The sequence below is a fragment of the Betta splendens genome, chromosome 15, assembly GCF_900634795.4.
Source record: "Betta splendens chromosome 15, fBetSpl5.4, whole genome shotgun sequence".
Lineage (NCBI taxonomy): Eukaryota > Metazoa > Chordata > Actinopteri > Anabantiformes > Osphronemidae > Betta > Betta splendens.
In genome coordinates, this window is record NC_040895.2 from 14631872 (window position 1) to 14653856 (window position 21985).

A 21985-nucleotide genomic window follows, 5' to 3' on the forward strand; every position below is an offset into this window, starting at 1 on the left:
ACAATTCGGCTGATTTTTATCTGCAAATCTGTGCCGGCTCCCTCCCGTGCGGCTGCATTTCTCTGTACCTCGCCAAAGAACACGATAGCATCGTGTTCTCCAGCTCCCGCTCCACTTCTGCTCATCGTGTGCTGAATTCTCCCCACACAGACGCCGACGGGATGTCCTGCACGGAGCGCTCGGAGCGGGCCGGCCGGCCGGGCCAGCGCCGCAGGCACCCCCGCTGGGCCGGGCCGTCCTGCCGCGGCAGCAGGTGCGTGGGTGGACGGGTCAAAGGTACCAGAGGAATGACCCGGCGCCACTCTGACTGTGTCTGTGTGCCCCCGTCCGGTCCCAGGGCCCAGTTCTCGCAGCACCACGGCGACGTCAAGGCTCCGAGGATGCCGCTGGACGAAGTCACCCTCCAACACATGACGCAGGACTGCAGCTCGCTCAGGAACCAGCTGCTGAGGCTCAAGGCGCTGCTCAAGGTTCGGACCCGTGCTCGTGTTTGCATCGGCACCACAGTGATGATAGTGATGCTCCCTGGGGAACGTGGAGAGTGGGGATAAATGAAAGAGGCCATGTTCGATAGAAACACTGAAGCCATTGGGTAAACACGCCCTCAGCGTTGCTCAATGCAAATTTGCCTTCACGGTGCCGGCAGCCAGACCGCCAGCACAGCACTGATTACCCACAGTGGTGCTGGATCACAGGTGCTCGTCACTCACCTGTGATCCAGTGGACGTTGGAAGCAGCCGATGAAAAGCAACTAACTACCAGTAATAGATTCAAAATAAATCAAGGTTTATTAGTAACTAGCTTTCAAATATTTGACTTTGAATTTGAATTTCAGGAGATAATTTTGGGCTGTGACGTCCCATGATTAATTTTCTTATTTTATTTTTCTAAATATACTGTATAAATAATAATATTTTAATAAAGCAGAGCTGAGGAAGTGTTTGTCTTTAGTAAAAATAACTTCAGCACCGCATTCAGCAGCTCCGCCTCCGGCTGACAGTTCAGGGTCTGCAGAGCGTTTGCATTAAAGAGTAAAATAATTCCACAGCGTGAGGTGTTGCTGCTGAGGCGCTGAGGCCTGAGGCGCTTGTCATTGATCCGGCTCACGGCGCCCCCGCGTGTGTGTGTATTTGTTTGTTTCCAGCTCGAGGATACTGACTCTCCAGCAGATGTTCCCGAGGAGGCCGAAGACGGCGCCGCCGCGTCACGGGTAAGAAGCTCCGCCCACGACCTTCGACCTTTGACCTTCCACATTCAGCGGAGGCTCCCCGCCGTCAGTGCAGCGGTTGTGTGTTGTGGGTCAGTTGCAGGAGCTGATTAAAGAGGTGCAGGCGCTCAGAGGGGAGCTGAGGAGCCGGGACAGGACCATTGCTCAGCTCACGCTACAGTGCCAGCAGCTCCGGGAGCAGCAGCATCAGCAGGTGAGGCGGTGTGAAGCAGACGTCTAGTTTGTGTTGGGGACTCAGCTGCACTCGACCCTCGATGCTTCCCAGTTATTTCTGCCGTTGCCTTAGGTTTTAAATTCAGTACATGAGAAGTCAAACAAGTCCAGTGTTTCCTGTTCATAGTAATGAGGAAGGACAATTATTTTCTATAAACACAATCACCCCGTGCTTTGTGGCACGTTACAGAATAACAGGCCGGGAAACGAGCACCGAAGCCAAGTGAAGCGTTTACAGATCCGCGCTGTAGCTTTTAAATGGTGGGTCCCCTTCATCGTAGGTGGGAGCTCGGCCGCCGCCGGCCGCGTGGCTGGACTCCTGCATGGCTGTTCTCTGGGCCTGCGTGGTCAGAGCTGCCTACCAATAACCTCCGTTCTGTTTGCTTTCAGCCGGCTCCAGCTCTATTCTAACATTCATTAGTGTCTCGGCCAGGCTCCCTTGTTAGCCAAACAACCGTGTGCCTGACTGACATTATTCAGATCCCCGCTGCATTGGGAAATACCAAAATGTCAAATAAAGGCCCGTCCGCAGGTCTCTGCGCCGCATGCGATGCCTCCAATTAGAACCGGCGCTGAGGTTCTTTGACCCCCCCCCGCTCCCCAATCACGCTGTTGCATCCTCGCCCTCCGCGAGCCGGCGGGAGGAGGGAAAGCGAGAATTCTGTGGTTTGAGATGTGCGCCTGACGTTAATGAGTGTAGAGGAAAGTTGAAACGACGAGTGAGGGAAGTGGAGATGTTTAGCCGCCGAGCACGCGGGCACCTGAAGCCACACGCGGGTCATGAGGATGCTGAAATCTGTTACCATTACTATGAACCTGAATAGATGTGGGCCGTTATAGATTTAGTTCAGGATACTGATGTTTTCCTGCTATTTATTTAGTGGGTTATACTACAAAATATTATATGTTCTCAAATAAAGTGAATTTAAAAGGCTAATCACGTCAAGTTGCCGTCTAAATAAAATGGGAGGTGGAGGTCAGGTGAATATTTGCATTAAGCCTCTTTTTTTTCATTGCTCTGAAGCTTCTGTCCTTTTATGATGTAAAAGTTTAATTGAAGTGGTTGTAATTGCACTTTGGCTGCAGATGCATGGAAACACTGCCTTCACAGCCGTTTGAAGTTTTGCCTCAGTTTGATTTGTTTGTTTAAGTATCCTTTAGGCTTTTAAGCAGCGCTGTATCAGAAGCAGCAAGCAAAAAGATACAACAATGAATTATGCAGCGTTCAGATGTCGGATAAAAAACAGCCTTCCTCACTGCCTCTTTTATCTTTTGCCTCGGCTCAGCAGGTCAGGTGTCAGTGCCACCAGCAGAGGGCGCCCTCTTCGCTGGGACGGAGCGACAGACAGGCGGACAGGCGGCTGCAGCATCAGTGTGACAAGGCCACCCAGACGTGCGGCCGAGCAGCCAACCATGCAGTGAGTCCAGACTGCGCTCTGTTTCAGGAAGCAGGACTCCACCTGTCTGCAGCCGCTCTCATTGTGATAACCCCCCCCCCCCACTGTTCTGTCGCCGTCTGAATTCTTAGACGACTACAGCGCGTCATCTCTGTGGAATCGACTTTATTAGCTTGTCAGAGAGAGGGAAAAGCAGAAAAGCAGCTAATAAACAGAGATACAAAGAGAAAGAGAGGAGATGGAGATGGAGATGGATAGAATAGGTGTTTAGTGTGTTCAATAGCAGGCCTCTAGTATGCGGTGCAGCATCCAGGAATCGATTGAGTAGCAGGAGTGCCACAGGCAGGGTGCCTGGTAAACACTCCCCTAATTGACCTGCTCTCAGCCGAAAAGGTGGCACGCGCGCGCTAAAAAGCACGGGAGAAGGAAAACCAGTGAATCCACGCGCCGCGGAGACTTCCAGGTTCCATTAGTAATAATTGGTGGATGCGAGACGAGGCCGCGGCCGGCCGGAGCCGGACGCGTCGCTCCGTGACGGGCTCGCGGACTACAGCGGGCCCGTGCCCGGCGGCCGAGCGTCTGCCTTAGCAGTTGCCATGGCAACCATCAAAGCAGGGCTCGCCGCGCTCCACGGGAATCATCTCGGCGGGCGGAAGCGTACGTGACCTGGGGTGGCGGGTGGATGAAACGTGCCCGGGCTCCGTGCGACCCACACACACGCACACACACACACACACACACACACACACACACACACACACACACCCCGTTCCTTCAATTCACCTGGATGTGTCATCAGCGCCGCGGCGCGAGGACAAACACATTATTTTAGTGACATTTACCGTTTTCGGAGCCCAACAATCGCTCGGAAAGGTGAGCCGCGGCTTTTTGTGCGCTTATTTTGTTTTGACAATGTGAGAAGAAAATGGAGCAGAGAGTAAACAGCGAACACAAAGGACGGCGCTCTCGTTCTCGGGCGCTTTCGCTTTTAGATGCTATCAAAGCTCTTTGGTGTCGCGCTGGCAGCGTTAACACCAGCGGCGGCGGCGGCGGCTCACGGCGTTCCTTGCTTCCACCTCCTGTTTCCTCGGCGCTCATTGTGTTTTTTCCACTCCGCCTCTTTGACGGCGGCGTCGTTTCTCGCCCTCGTCGTTTCTTCCGCAAATATTATTTCCCCCCTCTCGCCTTTTTTGTCGAGTCTCTCTTTACTCCACTTTTCAGTAGTTCTTCTCCAACACACAAACACTCGGTGTCGTCTTTTTTTTATTTATTTTGCTGCCCTTTTCTGTTGATTTGCGTCTCCTCTGACATTTAAAGCGCCGCTGTATCATAGCACTGAGGAGCATCTCTGGCCTGGTGATAGCAGTGCGATGGCTGAGCTGAAAGGATCAGCCAAGAACAATCTTGATGTCAAAGGGCAGCAGCTGTAATCTTTTTATAGCTTTAAAGCTGATAACGAGTTGCCTTATCAGTTCAGCGTGAGGTCTAGGGCCGATCCTCGTCCTCCACGCGAGCTGCCAAAAGCCCGACCGCGGGTTTACGAGCGCCGCCGAACTCGGATGCAGCGCAACAAAAGCGCGGGGTCGCGACCTTTGACCTTGCGCTGCTGGCGATTAAACGGTTACGGTTCATTATTCATGCGGCATCTTCAAGGAGTTTATACTGTATGTTCTCTCCGAGGGAGCAGCTCCTCGCTATTTTTTCTAAGAAACAGCCCGCCTTTCGCCGTTTGTACTCGTCTCCTAACTTGGCGGTTCTGAAGGCTTTGGCAGCATCGCTTTAGGCGCCGGCTCCCGCTGACGCCTGTTTCAATCTCTGTACAATCCAATTTTAAACCCAGAAGCTCAAGGGGAAACACAGTCCTAAAATATGGTCTGAATCTGTCCTATGACAAGATACTGACCAGTGTTGGACACACTCGCAGCGGGACGTGGACCGACACTAGCGCCAATGTAAATGTCAGACTGTCGGGGGAAAATGTTCCCGCCAACAGAAATCCTTCCCGCGACTTCTCTCCTACCACACAAACGCAACGTGAGCAGGATAATTAGTGCACGCAGGTGTGGCGCGTGCGCACGCCGGTCGTCCGCGTGCGCTCGAGTGCGAGTGGGACGTGTCACGTGTGTCACTGGCGCGGGAGTGCACGGCGGCGGAACAATGAGTTCAGCCGACGGAGGACGGAGGAGCCGATCCCGTTAATAACCCAGATAAACAAACACGCAGCGGTGAAACAATGGCAACACAACAGGCAGTGTTTCATCAGTGGCAGGCAGAAAGGATAATTACAGCTCTCCTCCCACTCCCTCTCTGCCTTTGAAACATATTCTTCATCATCTTCTCCTCTCTCGCCTCCCTTTGTGTCTTTTTATTACTCCTGCGTTTGTTTCCTGTCGGACACGCGTCAGTGGCTTCTTTCCTTCCTCGCGTGTGTGTGTGCGTGTGTTTTGTCGACTTCGTCGCCCCGTCTTTGACGTCGCTCGACGTCTGGCGTTTTATAATCAGATGAGGGAGAGAGAGGGGGCGATCGAACGGGGTCACTCATCGGTGTTAAGCTGCCGGCGGAAGGTCTCCTCCCCTCGGGTTCCCGACGCCGCCTCCACGCCCCCCCCCCTTTTCCACCGGCCTCACAAACGCACGCGCACACTTGGCAGCAGACGCACCGTGACCAGCACGCGCTCCCACGGCCGCTCCGCACAGGTGAGCATTTAATTGCCGAAGTCGGCGGAGTGGGACGTGGCGGTCAGAGCCGAGGTATTAGCGGCGGCGGCGGCGGCCCACAGCAGTGTGTCTACGCGGTGGATTAGCGGCTCGAAGCAGAGAGAGGCCGTTGTAGGGACACAGCATCGTGGTTCCTTATAAAAACTCCTGCCGTGCCGTGAAAAGGTTGCAGGATTACAAAGAACAGCTTTTACTTGACTTCTAAGTTCTTGTCCTACTTTGCCAACTTTCTCCATCTGCTTTTGGGACTAGGACAGTTTCATGAATCCTGAGAGTGTATTTTATTTTGAAAGGGGCCTCGAGTGAACGTGCCGCACCGCCGCCGATGTGGGACAATAGTTGCTCCCCAATGATATTTGAGCCTCGGCTGCTCTGCTGCGCTCCTTCTTTGTTATTGCTCTGACCTTTTCTCCGCGTCCGGCGTCGGCGCGACGTGTCGTTCAAGCAGCTGTTCGCTCGTTTTGCTTTGGTTTTTCGCCCTGAGCCCAAACCCGCTGTCGCGTTTTTTTTTTTTTTTTCTTTTTTTTTGCTGTCGTGGACGTTGGACCCTGTAGGTGGTTTAATCTGCCGCGGTTACAAAGGAGTCACGAGTGGAGAGAAATAACCTGCTCTCCCTGAAAAAGGCGCTGGAAGTGTTTGCAGCAGCCATCAAACCCAGGGTCTCTGCGCTGGTGGGCGGGAAATAAAAGAAGTTTTGATGAAGTGGATGGAATATGAAAACTTGTGTGTGTGTGTGTTTTTTTCCCGGTTGCTGCCTCTCTGCGCTGTTGAAGCTCTGATGGGCCTTCACTGAAGAGCCTTTACAGGGATGGGAGCGTGAAGAATTGACAGGCTGAGCTGCAGCCGAGGCCTAATAAAGCAGCCGGACTCTGTCAGGATCAGTGGAGAGCCCTCCGACGCAGCCTCTCCTCCTCATCGCCCGAGGTTTTTCCTTGACGAGAGGCTGCAGCCCAGACCTCCCGCCGAGGCCGAAGGACGGGGGCCGGGCCGGGCCGGGCCGGGCCGAGCTCGGGCTTCCTTCCTCACGCTGGGAAGTGTCTCCCTTCCCCTCTCTCATCCTCCACCGCTCGTCGTCTCACCTCTTGAAGCCTGTTTACCTCTTCTCCGTCATCTAACTTTTTAGCATCCTCTTCGAGCACACCCAGCGAGAGGTCATTACGGATTTGACTCTGTGTGTGTGTGTGTGTGTGTGTGTGTGTGTGTGCGTGCGTGCAGAAAGAACAATTATACAGCAGGAAAATTGGTTTTCAGAGCGGCCCGGAGAGAAACCCAACCGAAAGACAGCTGCTCCCCTGGTGGCTGATGTGCGATAGGATGATGATTGAGCTGTAACATGGTGTCAGTCAGTGAGAAATCCTGTCCGATGGGCAGAAGCGCCGCTCGGTGCGTTGCTGCTGCTGTTGCTGTTGTTGTTGATGTGTGACTGTGCGTCCCCGCGCCTTTGTGTGTGTCACGCCTCCTGTCCTCTGTGTTTCTCTGCGTAGGCTGTGCTGCTCCACCCCTCGCTGTCCCCGTGGCAGGCACAGCACCAGGGCGTGGCCCGCGCCACCGCGCCCCAGCGCACACTCAGTGAGTCACTAACACCCTTTTGCCGCTTCTCCCTCTCCCGTTAACTCCGCACGCAGCCCCAACAACTTTTACTCCAATTAAAAGTCTCTCAATTAGCACTGGTGGCATTTATTTCCCTCCCTGTGCAATTATAGGACAATTTGTGCTGTATATTTACTTTTAGATTAATTTAGAACAAGACTAGTAATGTGGAAAATAACCATTTGTTTCATTTAACACAGGGTCCCTTCTTGTACCTTGCTAATTATTCTTGTTATCTCCCGACTGCCTGTTTTTAGCCTAACCTCTCCTTTATTAAATGTCTAATATCTTTTGTCTTATTTCATTCTATTGACACACTATTACACTATTGACTTTCTAAACCTACGGTATAAATCTAACCCCCAACTCATTTCTTGCAATAAACTTACGCAACTCACCGCAAAGCTTCTCTACTGCGCTGCGTCGATAACACACAATGAATGACAGCCGCTAAATGGCCCCTTAGAATATTCACATATCAGAGCGTCTGAGGAGAGAGCGCCCATGCTGCGAGGCTTTATCCGCGCAGGTGTGACTCAGCTCCCACAGAGGGATGGTGATGGAAGAGAAGCACAGGTGTATTTAAATATCAAGTCTATTTGCAGTATGAAAACAATCCTGACAAGACTGCAGCCCAGCGTTTATCCAGAGAGCTTTCACGTCCAGTGCAGTTTAATAAAAGCAGGAAGAAAAGCAGACTGAAGCACTAAGAGCAGAAACCTACTAATATAACCAGTCATATTTAGCTGTAGGACGCGGGACAGTTGGGAGGAAAGTGTATTTCTGTTGTACTGATAAAGTGCTAATATTCGGCCCCCCGCTGGGAGCTCTGGCTGTAAACAAACCAGCGACGACTTCTTGCCAGCAATAAAGGTCGCTGAGAATGAAAATAGCAGCTTCCAGTTTGGGAGCCGGGCTCCTTCAGCAGCGTCGCCTCGAGTTGCCTGCTTTTGTGGCGCTAATGCGTGGTCTTCTCCTGGACCGCGTCGCAATCCCACGGCTTCTGCCGCGCTTTTAACCTCTGCTTTCTCTCTCTCTCCTCATCGCGCCTCCTTTAATCTGTCACTCAGTGGATGTCCCGTGTTGTCTTTCCTCGCCGCACACATTCTGCCGTTGGCAAGGAGTGGAGCAGCTAGTGCGGTACTTCACTGACACGGCGTGGTACAGTAACTTTGAGTTTCCACCTCTTCCTCCACGTTGACCCCAGCTCCTGCACGCCGGGCTGCGGTCTGACAGAAGCATGGCCTCTCATCTCTTCATTTGCATGCGCTGCGCCGGGGGGTTCACTTTGACTGTGTGTGTGTGTGTGTGTGTGTGTGTTCTGGAAACTTTGTTCTGCTCTTGTAACGGGAGGAGTCACAGCTTTTACCGGGGTCACGGTAAAAGTCGCTCGAGTTCATTTTCTTCATTTTGTAAATCGTGCTCTGCGTTTGTGTGCGTATTCTCAGTTTCACATCTGTGTTTATTTCTTCCATCCTGTGTGCGTACAGTTCAGTACATAGCGTCCTGCAGGAAGTGCTGTGCATGCAGTGACGGCTGAGAGTTTGTCTGTATTGTATTCGTCGAGTGGCTCTTTTATTATTCTTTGTGCTTACCTTGGAATACGTGCGGTGAAAGGAATAGCATTTAAGAATAACCTTGTGTCTCCCCTATCAAAGCCTTTAGTAACAGCGAGCCAAAGACAAATCTAAGTAATCACACATCCCCTGCTCTCAGCGCTTCCCACAGCTTTATTTTCAAACGCAATCTACACCACCATTTTCACAACCACTTATACCGAATGATAGCATGAGGCCTAATCTAGCTCCGACACGGAGCGGCGCCGTACAGCGGTTCTCCTGTGCCTGTGTGCGCCAATCCCGTCGCCCTCCCGCAGACATAAGGGGATTATTTACACCCTCCTTCAAATTCCTGTTTTGTTTTTTACCACGTTCCATTTCTCACAAGGAGAGACGCTGAGGAGGAAATGTGACGGTGCATCCTCCAGCTGCCTCAAATCGGCCCTTTTTTTTTTTTTTTTGCTAAACTGTCTGTTAAAGCAATCGCTGTTATTAGTGAGCCGAGATATTTCCTATTTCTTGGCAGCGCAGCAAAAAGCTTAAACCCTGAGCGTCCTGCAAATTCCTAGTGTGTGTGACAGGCGGTGGTAGGAGCTAATTATTAGCGACTATAGATGCAGTGCGTTGCATCAGTAACAAAAGCCTCCAGGTGTGTCAGCTATAAATATGTCACAGAGGCGTCAATTAAAGACGTCTCGTACAGATAGGATTCATATAATGTATGTGTCAGTGTGTTTTGTTATGTGAATGAGACAGGAAGCAAAATAGAAAATCGTACTGACTGTATGAGTAGAGATATCACTCAACCTTCCAACGATGCTGCATCCATCACCCATAGATTGTGGATTTTTGAATTGTAACATTAAACTTTATTATTGAAGGTAAATCATGATAAGAGCAGGATTAGAAGGGGAGGGGGAGCGAGGACGCATGGTGGTGGGGCACCAGGAGATGGAGCTGTGGTCATGGACATCTCCTCCCACTCGCCGCGGACGAGCGATGGTGGAAACAGGCTGAAGTGTAGTTTCACATCCTCCGAGATTGTTTTACTTTCAGCTCACACTGGAAATGTTTGTGTTCATGCTTTTCAGTAGCTTCGGTCGGTTCCAGGTGGATTTGAGTCCTTTAGCCTCTGCTGAAGAGATATAGATAGAAGAGGCCAGTGCTGTGGTTTGTGAAGGAGCAGCTCGTGAAGCGCGGCTGTAGAGCGGACGTCCGACTAACCAGGCGAGGAGACGCGTGATAGGCTAATAATAGTAACTCATGGGATAATTAGAGGCGTGCAGGAAATGAAATGCTGTGACGTCCAATGGATCGGACCCTCGTGCGCCCCCTGGGGTCTGCGTTTCATTCCCCGCGTGTTCTCAGCCGCTTCGGCCTCCAACGTTTTGCAGCAGCGAGTCGACGGACGACCAGACGCTCGCACGCCAAGGCTGCTGCTTCTTTAAATGCTGACTCATCGCTGAGCGGCGGCAGAAGCGGGTTGTGGTGTTAGAGTGTAAATAATCTAAGAATGGAAGCAGTTGGTTCAGTTTTTACTTCATAGCTGCTAAATATTCAGTGAGTGGAGATGAAATGCGGCGAGGAGACTATTAAAACCAGACATTTATGAAACATTTAGGAGCAGCTGATTCCTTCCTTTTTGTACACGGTCACTTTATTAACATCTGTTTTCTTCTTCCTGTAGCCTCAAATACTACAGCCTTTCAACCCCAGCCTCAGCGAGCACCCCCACCTGGGAAGGCTAGTAAGAACTCCCCCCACCGCGGGCCACAGTGACCTCCGAAGAACCCGATCGGAGGACGGAGCTCCCGCAGACGCTGCCCGCTGCGTCGGACGCCTCGGCGCCGCTCCACAGGGGGCGACCGCCAGAGACGGTCCGACACCGGCGGCTCAGTACGAGAGGAGAGGCCCTGCCGGTGCCGGACCTGCCGGTGCCGGACCCTCCGGGCAGCAGGCCCCTCCCCAGCGCGTGTCCCTGCCTGCTCTCAGGTCAGCGGGCGCCGGTGGCTGGGCTCCTCTGAGGCCCGGCTGCTCCTTGGGGCCGCTGGCCGGCCGGACCAAGCAGCTGCCCCCCCCCTCCAGAGGCCTCCCCTGCTTCAGCGCCGGGCCCCAGGTGCAGGCTTCCGGTCCGTGTGACGCCTCGCTGCCTCATCCTCGCCGGCCGGCAGACGGCTGCAGGCGCCCGCAGTCCACCGACTACAGCCTGGAGGAGCCCAAAGACCCGGGGTCGGCCTCAGCCTTGACTCCTGTGAGCCGCTCCAGTATCCCCAAAGCCAAAGAATCCTTGAGGAGGTAGAATCCACCCGTCAGAACCTAAGACTGGAATCGCTGTGACGCCGATAACCCCCACCCCTCACCCCCAACCCAGCTCACAACCCCACAGAACCACTGTTGGTGACTGCTGATGAACTTCCCTCCTGACTGAATAGGAGCTAAACGTGTTATCTATGCAGCCGGTCGCTCGGACCGAGGGGAGTCTGGAGAAGAAGAAATCCACTTTACTACTGTAGCTTTTCGCGAGCGTTGCCGTTCAGAGACGTCTGCGTTTTGTTTTGTTTCTGAATCGCCCCCCGGCTGTTATCACGAGTCTAAGTTCACTTGTCCTCAGCGCTGTGTCCTCTGACACACAGCCGCGCTTGCTCTTAAACATTTCAGGTGACACGAGCGTGACCTTTGCCGAGTATTGGAGGCCCCGGGGGTAGAGGGAGGCGGAAACAGGGAGGCGGAATGAAAATGCAGGCTGAAAGAACCGGGGAGACGCGGGAACGCGGTCCGGAGCCGAGCCCCCGGGTCGGAGCCACGCTGCAGCCGCCGTTAGCGGAGCTTCTGTGTGAATGCCACTCGTAGAGAACAACACTGCAGCAGCCCGGTGCTGAGGATCTAATTAGGTGAAGAATGAGCCTCCACCATGTAGCGCTAAAGCGCTCACACACTTAATAGTGCTCAGGTACAACGTCCCTGCACAAACACACATGAAGAGCCTCTGGTTTCTGAAGGGACCTCTGCTTTGATATGAGAATATTTCTAATCACACATTTAGAGTTGAAACAAACTAACTTTCCAGGGTTTGTGTTGGACGTCTCCCTCCGCCGCCTCCTCTCGCTGCTTCCTCTCTTTGTGAACATCACAGGTACTCGCGCCCGTCTCCAGGTGGACGGCCTCCGGGGCTTCGGTGGCGTTTCCGCGGGGGTTTGGCAGAGCTGTGTTCATCCCGCGGTCGCGGAGGCCTCTTCGCAGTCAGACGCTCCCGAAATGTCCCCGAACAGAGAGCAGCAGCGTGTTAAAAAGGCCTTCTGACAGCGGCTCTGCTCTCCTCTCTGTCACGCTGCGTGACCGCTCGGTGTACGCCGCGGGCCCCGTCCGGTCCGCTGCGCCCGCTAATACGCACACGCACGTGCACGCGCACACATACACAGAGACACATGCACGTGTCACACACACACACACGCGTCACACGCTCAACTTTTACAGACGCGTACAGCTACTGTGACAAAACTCGAGGAGGCACAAACTCAGAGCGACACGCACATAAATCCTCGGCGCGCGCTTAATTTCATAACAAAGTGCGCAACACTGTGTTTGCGCTGTGTTCGTCGCTCGCACAAAATGAGTTCTCCAAACACACATTGATCCATCTGTTCGCCGCGGCAAGAACAATGGCTATCTCTAGATTAGCCTGGAAACGGGCAGAGGTGTGTGTGTGTGTGTGTGTGTGTGTGTGTGTGTGTGTGTGTGTGTGTGTGTGTGTGTGTGTGTGTGTGTGTGTGTGTGTGTGTGTGTGTGTGTGTGTGTGTGTGTGTGTGTGTGTGTGTGTGTGTGTGTGTGTGTGTGTTTACCTGTCGGATGGCTCAGCATTGTGCCAAAGCAGCCGAGCAGTCAGCCGCGCGCCGTGAAGCCAAGAAAAACCTATTTCCTTTAATGAAAACGAAAACAAAAGCAAAAAACAGATCCACACAATAAAGAGCGGCAGGAGTAAGATGTAGTGAAACAGTGGAAGCGTTAGGATCTAGATAAGACGTTTCTAGGCGGCTTTTCTGCTTGTAAACGTCTGTCTGTAAAATGTCATGGAGGTGTGCAGAGGACGGGGGGTAGTTGTGTGCACTGTGGTCCAGAGGATAGCCCAGTCCTCTCAGCCGTGTCACTCTGCTTAGTAATGCCAAACAGGAAATCAATGTGTGTGTGTGTGTGTGTGTGTGTGTGTGTGTGTGTGTGTGTGTGTGTGTGTGTGTGTGTGTGTGTGTCTCCAGACACCTCTGGCTGCTAGTGTGTCTCTTTCAGTTCTGTGTGTGTGCGCGTTTGCATGCGTGTGCACGTGTATGCGTGCACGTGTGCGTGTGTGTCTGCCCGCAGGCCAGCGCGGACCCGTGCCAGCCGAGGCCGGGCACTGCCATCGCTCTCTCCCCCTGCGCCGTATTCCCCGTCTCCAGATCGATGCTCGCGCTCAGCTTGGCAGTGGAGCCGATCCGTCTAGCTATGCTCTAACAAAACCACAACTGGGCTGAGAGGCCTCTGCAGCAGCTTGGATCAATTCTAATGCAGGATGTTGATTCGCTTTGTGTTGGGAGAGGACGCCCACATTGTTAGGCCACACTGCACAACAGGAAGGAACCAAAGCGGCCGTTTGGGTCTGTGTCGTTACAGAGCCTGTACTCGCTCATTCAGAGGAGGAAAATGATTAGGACATGAAGTGAAGTTACTAAAATGTTTATATTTGCAACACGTTTTTGCTTTCAGGTCACAGCAATAGGATCCGATGGTCAGATGTTCATGCAATGCTTCAGATAATCGTGACAGAGCTCTACCAAGCATCACTGTGCCTTTTAGTGCGTCGTACGTCGACCCACACTGGGCTCAACCCGAACGTTGGTGGAGACCAAAATGAAGCCAAAATGAGACCAAGATTCATTTGAGTGACTGCGAATGGGCTGCAGAGGCAATTAGCTAAAGCGAACAATAATGAATGATGTGTTTGTGTTTAGCAGCACGTTTCTCTGCTCCTGACGGTAAAATAAAGTACCTGAAACTGCAAACCTACCTGTTTTTGGAGTAGCTCTGCTTTCATACCTGCGGTCGAGTGTTTTTCGGTACTCGGCTTCATCACAGCTGGATTTGTTTGCAGACAAAGCATGTGTAAGTGTAGCTGCTCACATTCTCCCCCCTCGACGTGCACGGAGCACGTTTGTCACTACACGGCCTCCGGGATCAGCTGCTCTCAGCACTGTCGCCATTTTACTGTTCATTTGAGAGAGGGAATAAAAAGGAAATGAAGCGTTACAATTACAACTAGAAGCACTTTAATGACTTTAGACTTTGATTTTGCAGATTTGATTTGACTTTTCTTTCATTTCTTTCATGTCTGTTCCATCACCTCCTTGTAATTCCTCTGTACATGACAGTAGTGAAGGCTCCTCCCAGTAAAGAGGTGTCGTCTTTAGTGGTTTCAATGGTCACAGTGAGCGATACTAATCGGAATGTTTGACCACCACCAGCGCTCAGACGCATCAACGTAAAGCTGCCAATGTCGGACAGAAGAAGAACCTCAATTATCAATTAGCTCCTCTTGTTTTCGCTCCACCGATTGTTTTTTCTCTGCGAATAAAGTCGGATTATTAAACACGTCTTTGTTTTTACTGCAGCACTTCTGAGTTGAGCTCCTAAACTTTCCCTTCATTTCATCACGCGCGCATCGGACTGCTCACGGATACTCTGCCGGATATTCTGGCGATGACGGAGGAGCGTGGGTGTCCACCGCGAATGTAGGCGCTTTAATTTTGAGGAAACACTGCTAATGAAGTGAGAAATAAGAGCAGATAAACCTGGGCCCAGATAGAGTTTTATTGTCCCATCCTTTAGGAGATGCCTTGAAGCAGAGACATTCCCCATCTTGTCACATAAATTAAACAAAGTAGCCTGCTCATCTCTATTCATTAAGAACCACGTGGCCTCCATACACCTTGCATATAGTCCACTGACTAATGAGGTTATGCGCTTCATAGGCGATGGGTGGGGTGACAGCCTGCCGAGTGCAGGGAGTAGCGTGACACTGTCATTAACTTGGGAAAGTGGGAGATGGAGTGAGAGAGGTTTTCTCTTGAAGGGGAAGTGAGCTCTTTTATCACGAGCTGACAGAGACGTGGAGAGTTTCCCTGTTGTAATTTTGGAGTGCTGCAGGTCGGCGCTTAGAGAGCAGACGTCCATCAGGAGGAGCCTCCTAGGTCACGAGTGAAGGAAAAAATTAAACCAATGAGCAAAATAGATATTCAGCAATAATAAACGGATCAAACAGAGTTGAGGATGAATACAACTACTTAATTAGTAAATCAACCAATCAGGTTTGAGAGGTAGTGACGCGTTATCCCAGGACTTCCCTGATTGGCTGGAACCGAGGACGTTGAGGACCTCACTGACCTGCTTCACGTCGATGAACTGGCTTCTCTGATCTTCTCTGATTGTGTTGATGAGACTCGTGAATTCGATCCCTCTCCTCTCTGTGCGTGTGCATGTTTTTTTATTTTCTTAATTCACTCGCTGATGAAGTTAGTCGTAATGAGATAAGCATCGTGATAGTTATGAGCTGAACTGCTCTGAGGCCTGTTACCACCTCCTCTTACACTCCTGCCAACACAGTTTTTTGGGGGGGGGGGTTCTTGAAAGTTCTGATGTTTGAGCCATAAATGCATGTCTTTAATCAGATCCGAGGCTCTAATGCTCCTGGTTTGCTCCATGTTTCTTTCATACGTCCCTGCTGTACACAGCAGACGTCCAGTGTCTGCTGCTGAGCTTGGTTTCTAATGTCATTTATTTATTTTCAGTGTGTTGCGTTATTGTCGCTCGCCAGCCTTTGTTGTGTTGCGGTTATTGAGTTCCACACTGCGCTCACGTTTCCATTACGGCGGGTGTGCGCTGTAAATCACATCACACCAACTAAACCGACGAGGGTCAAGCGTTAGGTCGCGGCCATTTCCCTGTTCAGATCCAGAGCTCACGGTTTCACACAATAACCCATTAAATTCTTCTAAGGAGCTTTGAAAATGGTTTTCTCTTTAAGCGAGATTTTGCACGCGGTCTCCGTTAAGCAGAAATCAATAACCCCCAGGTCCCATTAGTCGAATGCAGTAAATAACCTCCTGTTCTCATGTTGGGATGCGTGGATCTGTTTCCAGTCCCATCAGACGTATGACGCGGCTAAACAGGAAGTGATTGGCCTGATGGTTAGCGCGCGGCTGAACGCTGTTTGGGCGCGTCATGCGTCCGCTTTAATGGCGTCTGCAGAAACAATGTCACAGCGCCGCCTCCAGAGAACACTCAGCGGAGTTTGTCTGATGAGTCATTTGCTCTGTCCCATAGAGACGGGTGACAAAACACCAGATGTTGGAGTCAGATAACGCATTAATGAAGGTTTCGCTTGGATTTCCAGTTCATTTACTTTTCCGGCTGTGACATTGTACAAACGCCTAAGCAGCGACAAAGACACCGAGGGCTTTTAATCTGTTTGCTTTAGCGCAGACGCCTCGTGCCACCGGGGGCGTGCGGCCACGTTTTCGGCTCCGTTCCCGTCCTCCGGCGATACTTTCAAATATTCAGAAACGCTGCAGGCGAGACGGCGCGACCGCGGCGTTTGGGGGAAGGTTTAGCGGGGAAAGACACGGCGCGGCGCGAGCGCCGTGGGACGGCACAGGAACATGACCATAATTGGATCCCCTGACAGCTGCTGGGCGCGAAGCTCCTCCGGGGCAGGACCTCCTCACTCGGATGCTTTAGTTCACGCGCACACTCTGATTGCGGAGCGTTGCCGTCCTGATTAGCTTAAACTAAGCGGCAGTGACGGTATTTAATGAACTACAGAACACAGATGAAGAACTGCTAATGTTTATTTTTTCTTTTTATTATAATTCAACACTATAAAATCTGTCCAACCATAAATTCAGGCTTTTATACTATTTATACATTTTATTACAAACAGTGATTGCATAGCTAACCGCTACCTGTAGCTACATCAACCTTATTAAGTTCTCATTAGTAGTTTGGTGGCATGCGTCCAGCCAAACAAAGCGGCTGCTGGCAGGTCAGCGTCGCCGGCCTCATACTTCATACAGCAGGAAGCGGCCGGTGTTGCCTGTGTCTCATAAAGGGATTAATTAGGATGAGATAATGACTTTGTTATGAAGCCCAGACGATGCCCTTTAAGTTTCACGGGGTCAATTAGCGCTGACCTGTCGTCGCGCGGCTCCTCTGAGCGGGAGGTTTGATGTTTTGGCAGCGGCGCGCTGTTTGGCTGGATTATTAGCCGCGTCCGTGCCGACTCCGTTGTCTTTCAGCTCGGGTGAATCCCGACGCCGCTCTATCCATTCCTAATAATATCCTCATTAAATGATTTATGCCACACATGTTTTTTCCAGAAACATCAGAGCGAAGCCTCTCTCGCGGAGCCGCGTAGCATCCACCTTATTTCACACTTAGGTCAAATTAATGTGGCACGTTCGTTTTTTTCTACCTTCTTTGCTTTCATGTTGCTGTGAAAGGTATTAATATTTATTATGAGGTCCAATATATGTGAAGATGCCATTCCTCTACCTGAGCAGAGCAGGATTAACCGTGTGATAAACAACTTCTTACTATTTGATAAATAATCCAGCAGAAACACAGCACCCCGACAGAGCCATGAAAGTTTTATGCCCTTTGCTGCAGAAGCTATTTCTCCTGCCGAATACCAGACGCACCCGAGGAGCCGGCAGAATCCCAATATTTCTCTATTTTTATGTTTCGCTTCTTGTGTCTCTTCAAATATGCCTAAAATGCCCCTTTTCTTTCTTGCTGGTCTTGTTTGTTTTTGGAGGGATTCGAGTTTCCCACGCACACGCCGTCTGTCCAGGCAGCGATATATTACATATTATATACAGTGCTGCACCTCTGCTGCTGCAGCTGGCCGCTTAATGAAGATGCCATTTTATAAACACGGATCTCAAGTGAGGAGCGCCGAGTGGAGAGATCTGTCAAAACAGACACACACACACACACACACACACACACACACACACACACACACACACACACACACACACACACACACACACACACACACACACACTGGTTTTGGAGAATGTCTAATAAGTATGATGGGGACTGTTTCTAATTTGAAATTTTTACAGCAGCAGCTTGTTTGGCCATCTGGCCAGAATAAAAGTAATAGACCTCAGAGATTGATCACTTTGCTGTCTTATTATTCATGCTATGTGTGCTATAAACTTACTTTACCAGCCTGAGTCCTTATGCCGGGGCTGTGGTTGATGCTCCCACTCTCGGCCCGTTTGACAGACCCATAATTGAACTGCATATTTCATACGCTAATAACGCCGAAAACACCAGCTCAGTCTATTTGGGTGTGGAAGGAGTAAACAAATCTCGGCTAATTTAATTTTGAGTCGTATTGGGGAAATTAGTTTTAATCTCCGCTGGAGTTGCGAGCATTAATTGATTAATCACTCAGTTGACAGAAAGGAAATAAATCTGCACCTTTTGGCTAATTCATTAATCATTTAACACGCGTCACATGAAATGATACATGGAGGAATTAAACAGAATAATAATCAATAATGGAAATAATCATTAGTGGTGGCCTCTGATCGCCACAGTCGTTTGACTGTTGATGAATTACAGCCGGTGAAACTGTGACAGACACAATGTAACAATGAGAGCTTTGATTTGCCTGATGAAGGATTTTCCCTCTTAGTTGACAGACGGACTTTTAAATCTGAACGTCTGCTCATGTTTTGCATACATATTTTAGCATAATAGAGCTTTTATTAGTGAACCACAACATTTCGCCATCGGAAAGGTCCAGAAGCAGTGGAGGATTTTGGTTTGGTTGTTGTGTCAAATAAAGCAGGCGTTTGCTGATAGAGAGATCCTGGTTCTTTATAACAGTCGGGCTGTGAGCTTTCACTCGCTTTGAACCTGACTCAAGAACTAACCGGAGCCGAGCCTCTGGCCTGTGTGAGTCCCGGCTGCTCCAGCTTCAGGCTATAAGTGGTTTGAAGCGCTAAAACTACTAAACTGTTTAGTTCACTCTAATAATGATCGGAAGCATAAACGCCGGTTTACTGCACTTTGCCACTGAAGACACCGACATCCCTGTGATGAGAGTGAACGCTGCAGACGACGGAGCAACAGCAGCAACGTTCCGCTGTAATCCAGGAGACTCGTCGGTGTGTTTATCACTGGTTCCGCCAATGGAAGCGAACAGCGGAGTGAACGGATGGATGATAATGGCCCAGTGATGGCGGGTGCTTTTCCGATGATGCCAGTCTCAGCTGTTAGAGGAGACAATCAGCGGAGCAATTAAAATAATGGACCACAACCTGCTGGGAGGAGGAATTTAGTCCTGCTCTGTGTTTTGGTTGTGAATGTTGGACGATAGATGCAGACTACAGCTCGGAACCGCTTTCAGAACCAGGTGAGAGACGCTGCTGCCGTGACGTCACGCGCGTCTCCCTCGCTGGTCGGTGCGGCCCGGTTTTGCTTCTCACCGGGGGCTTGGCCCATTGCTTCTCCATCCACGTAAACGCGTTAAACCTACACGACGTGTGACTCTGTTTTACTCCCAGCTCCGTCCACCGCTGGCTGAGACATCAATCACATCTCTATTTTATTATAGCGTAATCCTGACAAAATAGGCAATAAACGCAGCGCCGGGACAACAGCTGTACTGTGCGAGAGCCCAAAAGCCGACAAAGAAGTTATGAGTGTGCCGAGGCGCTCACGAGCTCGTGTCATGGTGAAGAGGCAGATCTCCATTGTGAAAATATAAAAGGTTTAAAGGAGCTGGATGAATTGAAGTAAATCCCCCGACAGCAGACAGAGGAACCGGGCGTCTCTCCTCCTCCTCCTCCTCCTCCTCCTCCTCTTCCTCCTCCTCGCTGTGTCGCGACAGCAGCCTGTTGCAGGAGGCTCCACTTCCAAATTAAGGAGGATATGAAAGGCGAAAAGCAGCCAAAGCAGCAGGTTATGCAAATGCTCGTGATATCATCTGGCAAATTATGATGACATTTTGGGGAATTACTTTTCTGGCATCTCCTGTTGGAGACCGGTGGCAACGGAAGCGTGTCATTCCCCGCGTTCGACACGCTGCTGAACAAAGCTCTCACTTTAGTAAAAGAGGATGCTGTCTACTGCAGGTTAAGAATAAATGAATAAACAAGACCTGGATTCTAAAATCTCCATAGGATTTAGTTTGTGTTGGGTTAAAACAATGACATTGTGTTTTCCCTCTGACTCCATTTTATTTGCCTGCGTGAGATAAGACTGTATGACTACGATCACAGTGAACGCCACCTTGAAAACCTAGACTGTTTGAGTAATTTGCCCAAAGTGTGCGGTGATGGATGACGCGCGTCTGTTCTGGAGTCAAATTGAATGTTTGAGGAGACATTTGTCAAATAGTCCTTTATATTAACTAATGCTGCTGCCAAATGTATGTACAATGCTCTGGCCATGCTGCATTCATTCATTCATGAGCGCTCCACAGTCTCTATGGCGATGTCCTCCATCACAGCTGGCTAATAAGCAGGCGGGTTTAAATCACGTTGATGGAGGTAATATCAAACAATGAGTTGCTATAAGTTTTAAAGCGACAAGTGGCTCCAGACGCAAACAAAGTAAGTAAAGAGTAAAGAGCAGCACTACATGACATTAATGTTTCCTGACTTCACTTATTCAAGTAGCTTCAAGTGGTGTTCAGGTTCGGGTTATAGTGTAGAATACAGCACCAATGGGTCAATGAGGCCAAAATAAACATCACAGGAGTTTTCATTTCACTCGGCATCAACCGTATTAATAATTCAACTTGTACTTGATTAAGTTATTCTCCACGTCTCGAAAATCAGCCAGAACTGAAAAGTAACTGAAACCAAACAAACTGACTGCAAACTTCAAACACTGGAAACTAAGTTTCTGGTTTTTAGCCGTTTATTGCTCCATGTTCTGAAGCATCATGAGGAATTTCTGCTGCACTTACTGTGATAAATGTGTTTGTTCCACTTAAGACGACACAGTCTGTGTGCTGGTGCTGTGCTTTAGTTTCCTTTATGGGTCTACAGCTGCAGCCAAGCCTTGCCTCCACTGTAATCACAGCATGGGGTCATGTGGGAGTTTTCTCACGGGGTCAGAGAAGACACTAAATATGCATTACTTCACGTCAGAAGCCATATTTGTCCGTTGGTTTCATCGGATGATTTGTTTGTGGAAAGGGTTCCACTAATAATTAGTACGCGTTGGGCAGAGCCGCTCGGCCTTGTAGTTGCAAACAGCAGTACATCGATGCCAGATGAGTAATGGTGTTCGGCAGACGAGCGCGGATCTTGAATATTAATCTGAAAAGCATGACAGATAGGTTCAGTCTTCCAGATGGATGAAATAGAAATTTATTTCCAGAGTAAGCAAAATGACAAAACAGAGATATGGCCAAACCCTCTCTCTCTCTCTCTCTGTCTCACACGCACACACACACACACACACACACACACACACACACACACACACGCACGCGCACACACACACACACACCATCACTTTCACAGTCTTTTGTTCTTATTGTCCCAAGTTCAAGCTGTCCACGTTTTGAAGTTCACCCTGACAGCTCAGATGAGTCAGTCTGTCCTTTACAGAGCTTTGTGTGTGTGTGTGTGTGTGTGTGTGTGTGTGTGTGTGTGTGTGTGTGTGTGTGTGTGTGGCCGCTGGAGGAGGGATTGTCGCTTCCCCAACGCACCTCCTGTAGCATCAGCAGGGCAGAACTAAACGGCTACAAGCTCGTGGAGCCGCTCTGCTCGTTGAATTCAAAGGGGATTTAAGGTTAATTACGAGTGTGAAACTGGGATTACCATCACTGAGCTGGTCTGCAAATTTAAACGGCTCCTCGATAATTGAATCTCAGGTCTACTTTTAACATCCACGGCGGCGGATCAATCACAGTGTAGTCTGTTTCTAATCCTGTGACTCAGTATTTACAAGCAAACTTTTATTAAATGTGGGAACTTCGCCTGATGGACGCTTGTTCCTCAAATTCTCCAATCATGTTTCCATGTTCCTCGTGTTTAGCTTTAGCTGCTGACTCCAGACGCCTCAAACCTGACATTGAAAATGATCTCTGCTTGGCAAAAAAGCGGGACTTGGCCTGACGCTGAGCCACACTCAATGAATTCACTAATTAAGTAATTGCACACAGTTCATAAAAAGCCTGCAGAGAGCTCTGTCACAGCACAGTGAGGAGGGCGGCCTGCCAA

The 21985-nt window shown here is 50.3% G+C and overlaps 1 protein-coding gene across 4 annotated transcripts in view; it reads left to right on the top strand.

Annotated features, from left to right (window-relative positions):
* ccser2a (coiled-coil serine-rich protein 2a) overlaps positions 1–14324 on the top strand; it is a 34230-nt gene extending 19906 nt beyond the window's left edge. The window contains exons 5-12 of one of the 4 annotated variants that reach the window (XM_029127005.3): positions 151–253; positions 338–470; positions 1145–1210; positions 1305–1421; positions 2728–2859; positions 7041–7125; positions 8217–8307; positions 10393–10604. In XM_029127005.3, coding sequence (XP_028982838.1) covers positions 151–253; positions 338–470; positions 1145–1210; positions 1305–1421; positions 2728–2859; positions 7041–7125; positions 8217–8307; positions 10393–10453 — 788 coding nt within the window. In that variant the 3' untranslated portion in view covers positions 10454–10604. Of the gene's footprint in view, positions 1–150; positions 254–337; positions 471–1144; positions 1211–1304; positions 1422–2727; positions 2860–7040; positions 7126–8216; positions 8308–10392 lie in introns of all 4 variants that reach the window. The other 3 variants (XM_029127006.2, XM_029127002.3, XM_029127004.3) reach the window with 3 other exon arrangements.
* The last annotated feature ends 7661 nt before the right edge of the window (positions 14325–21985 follow it).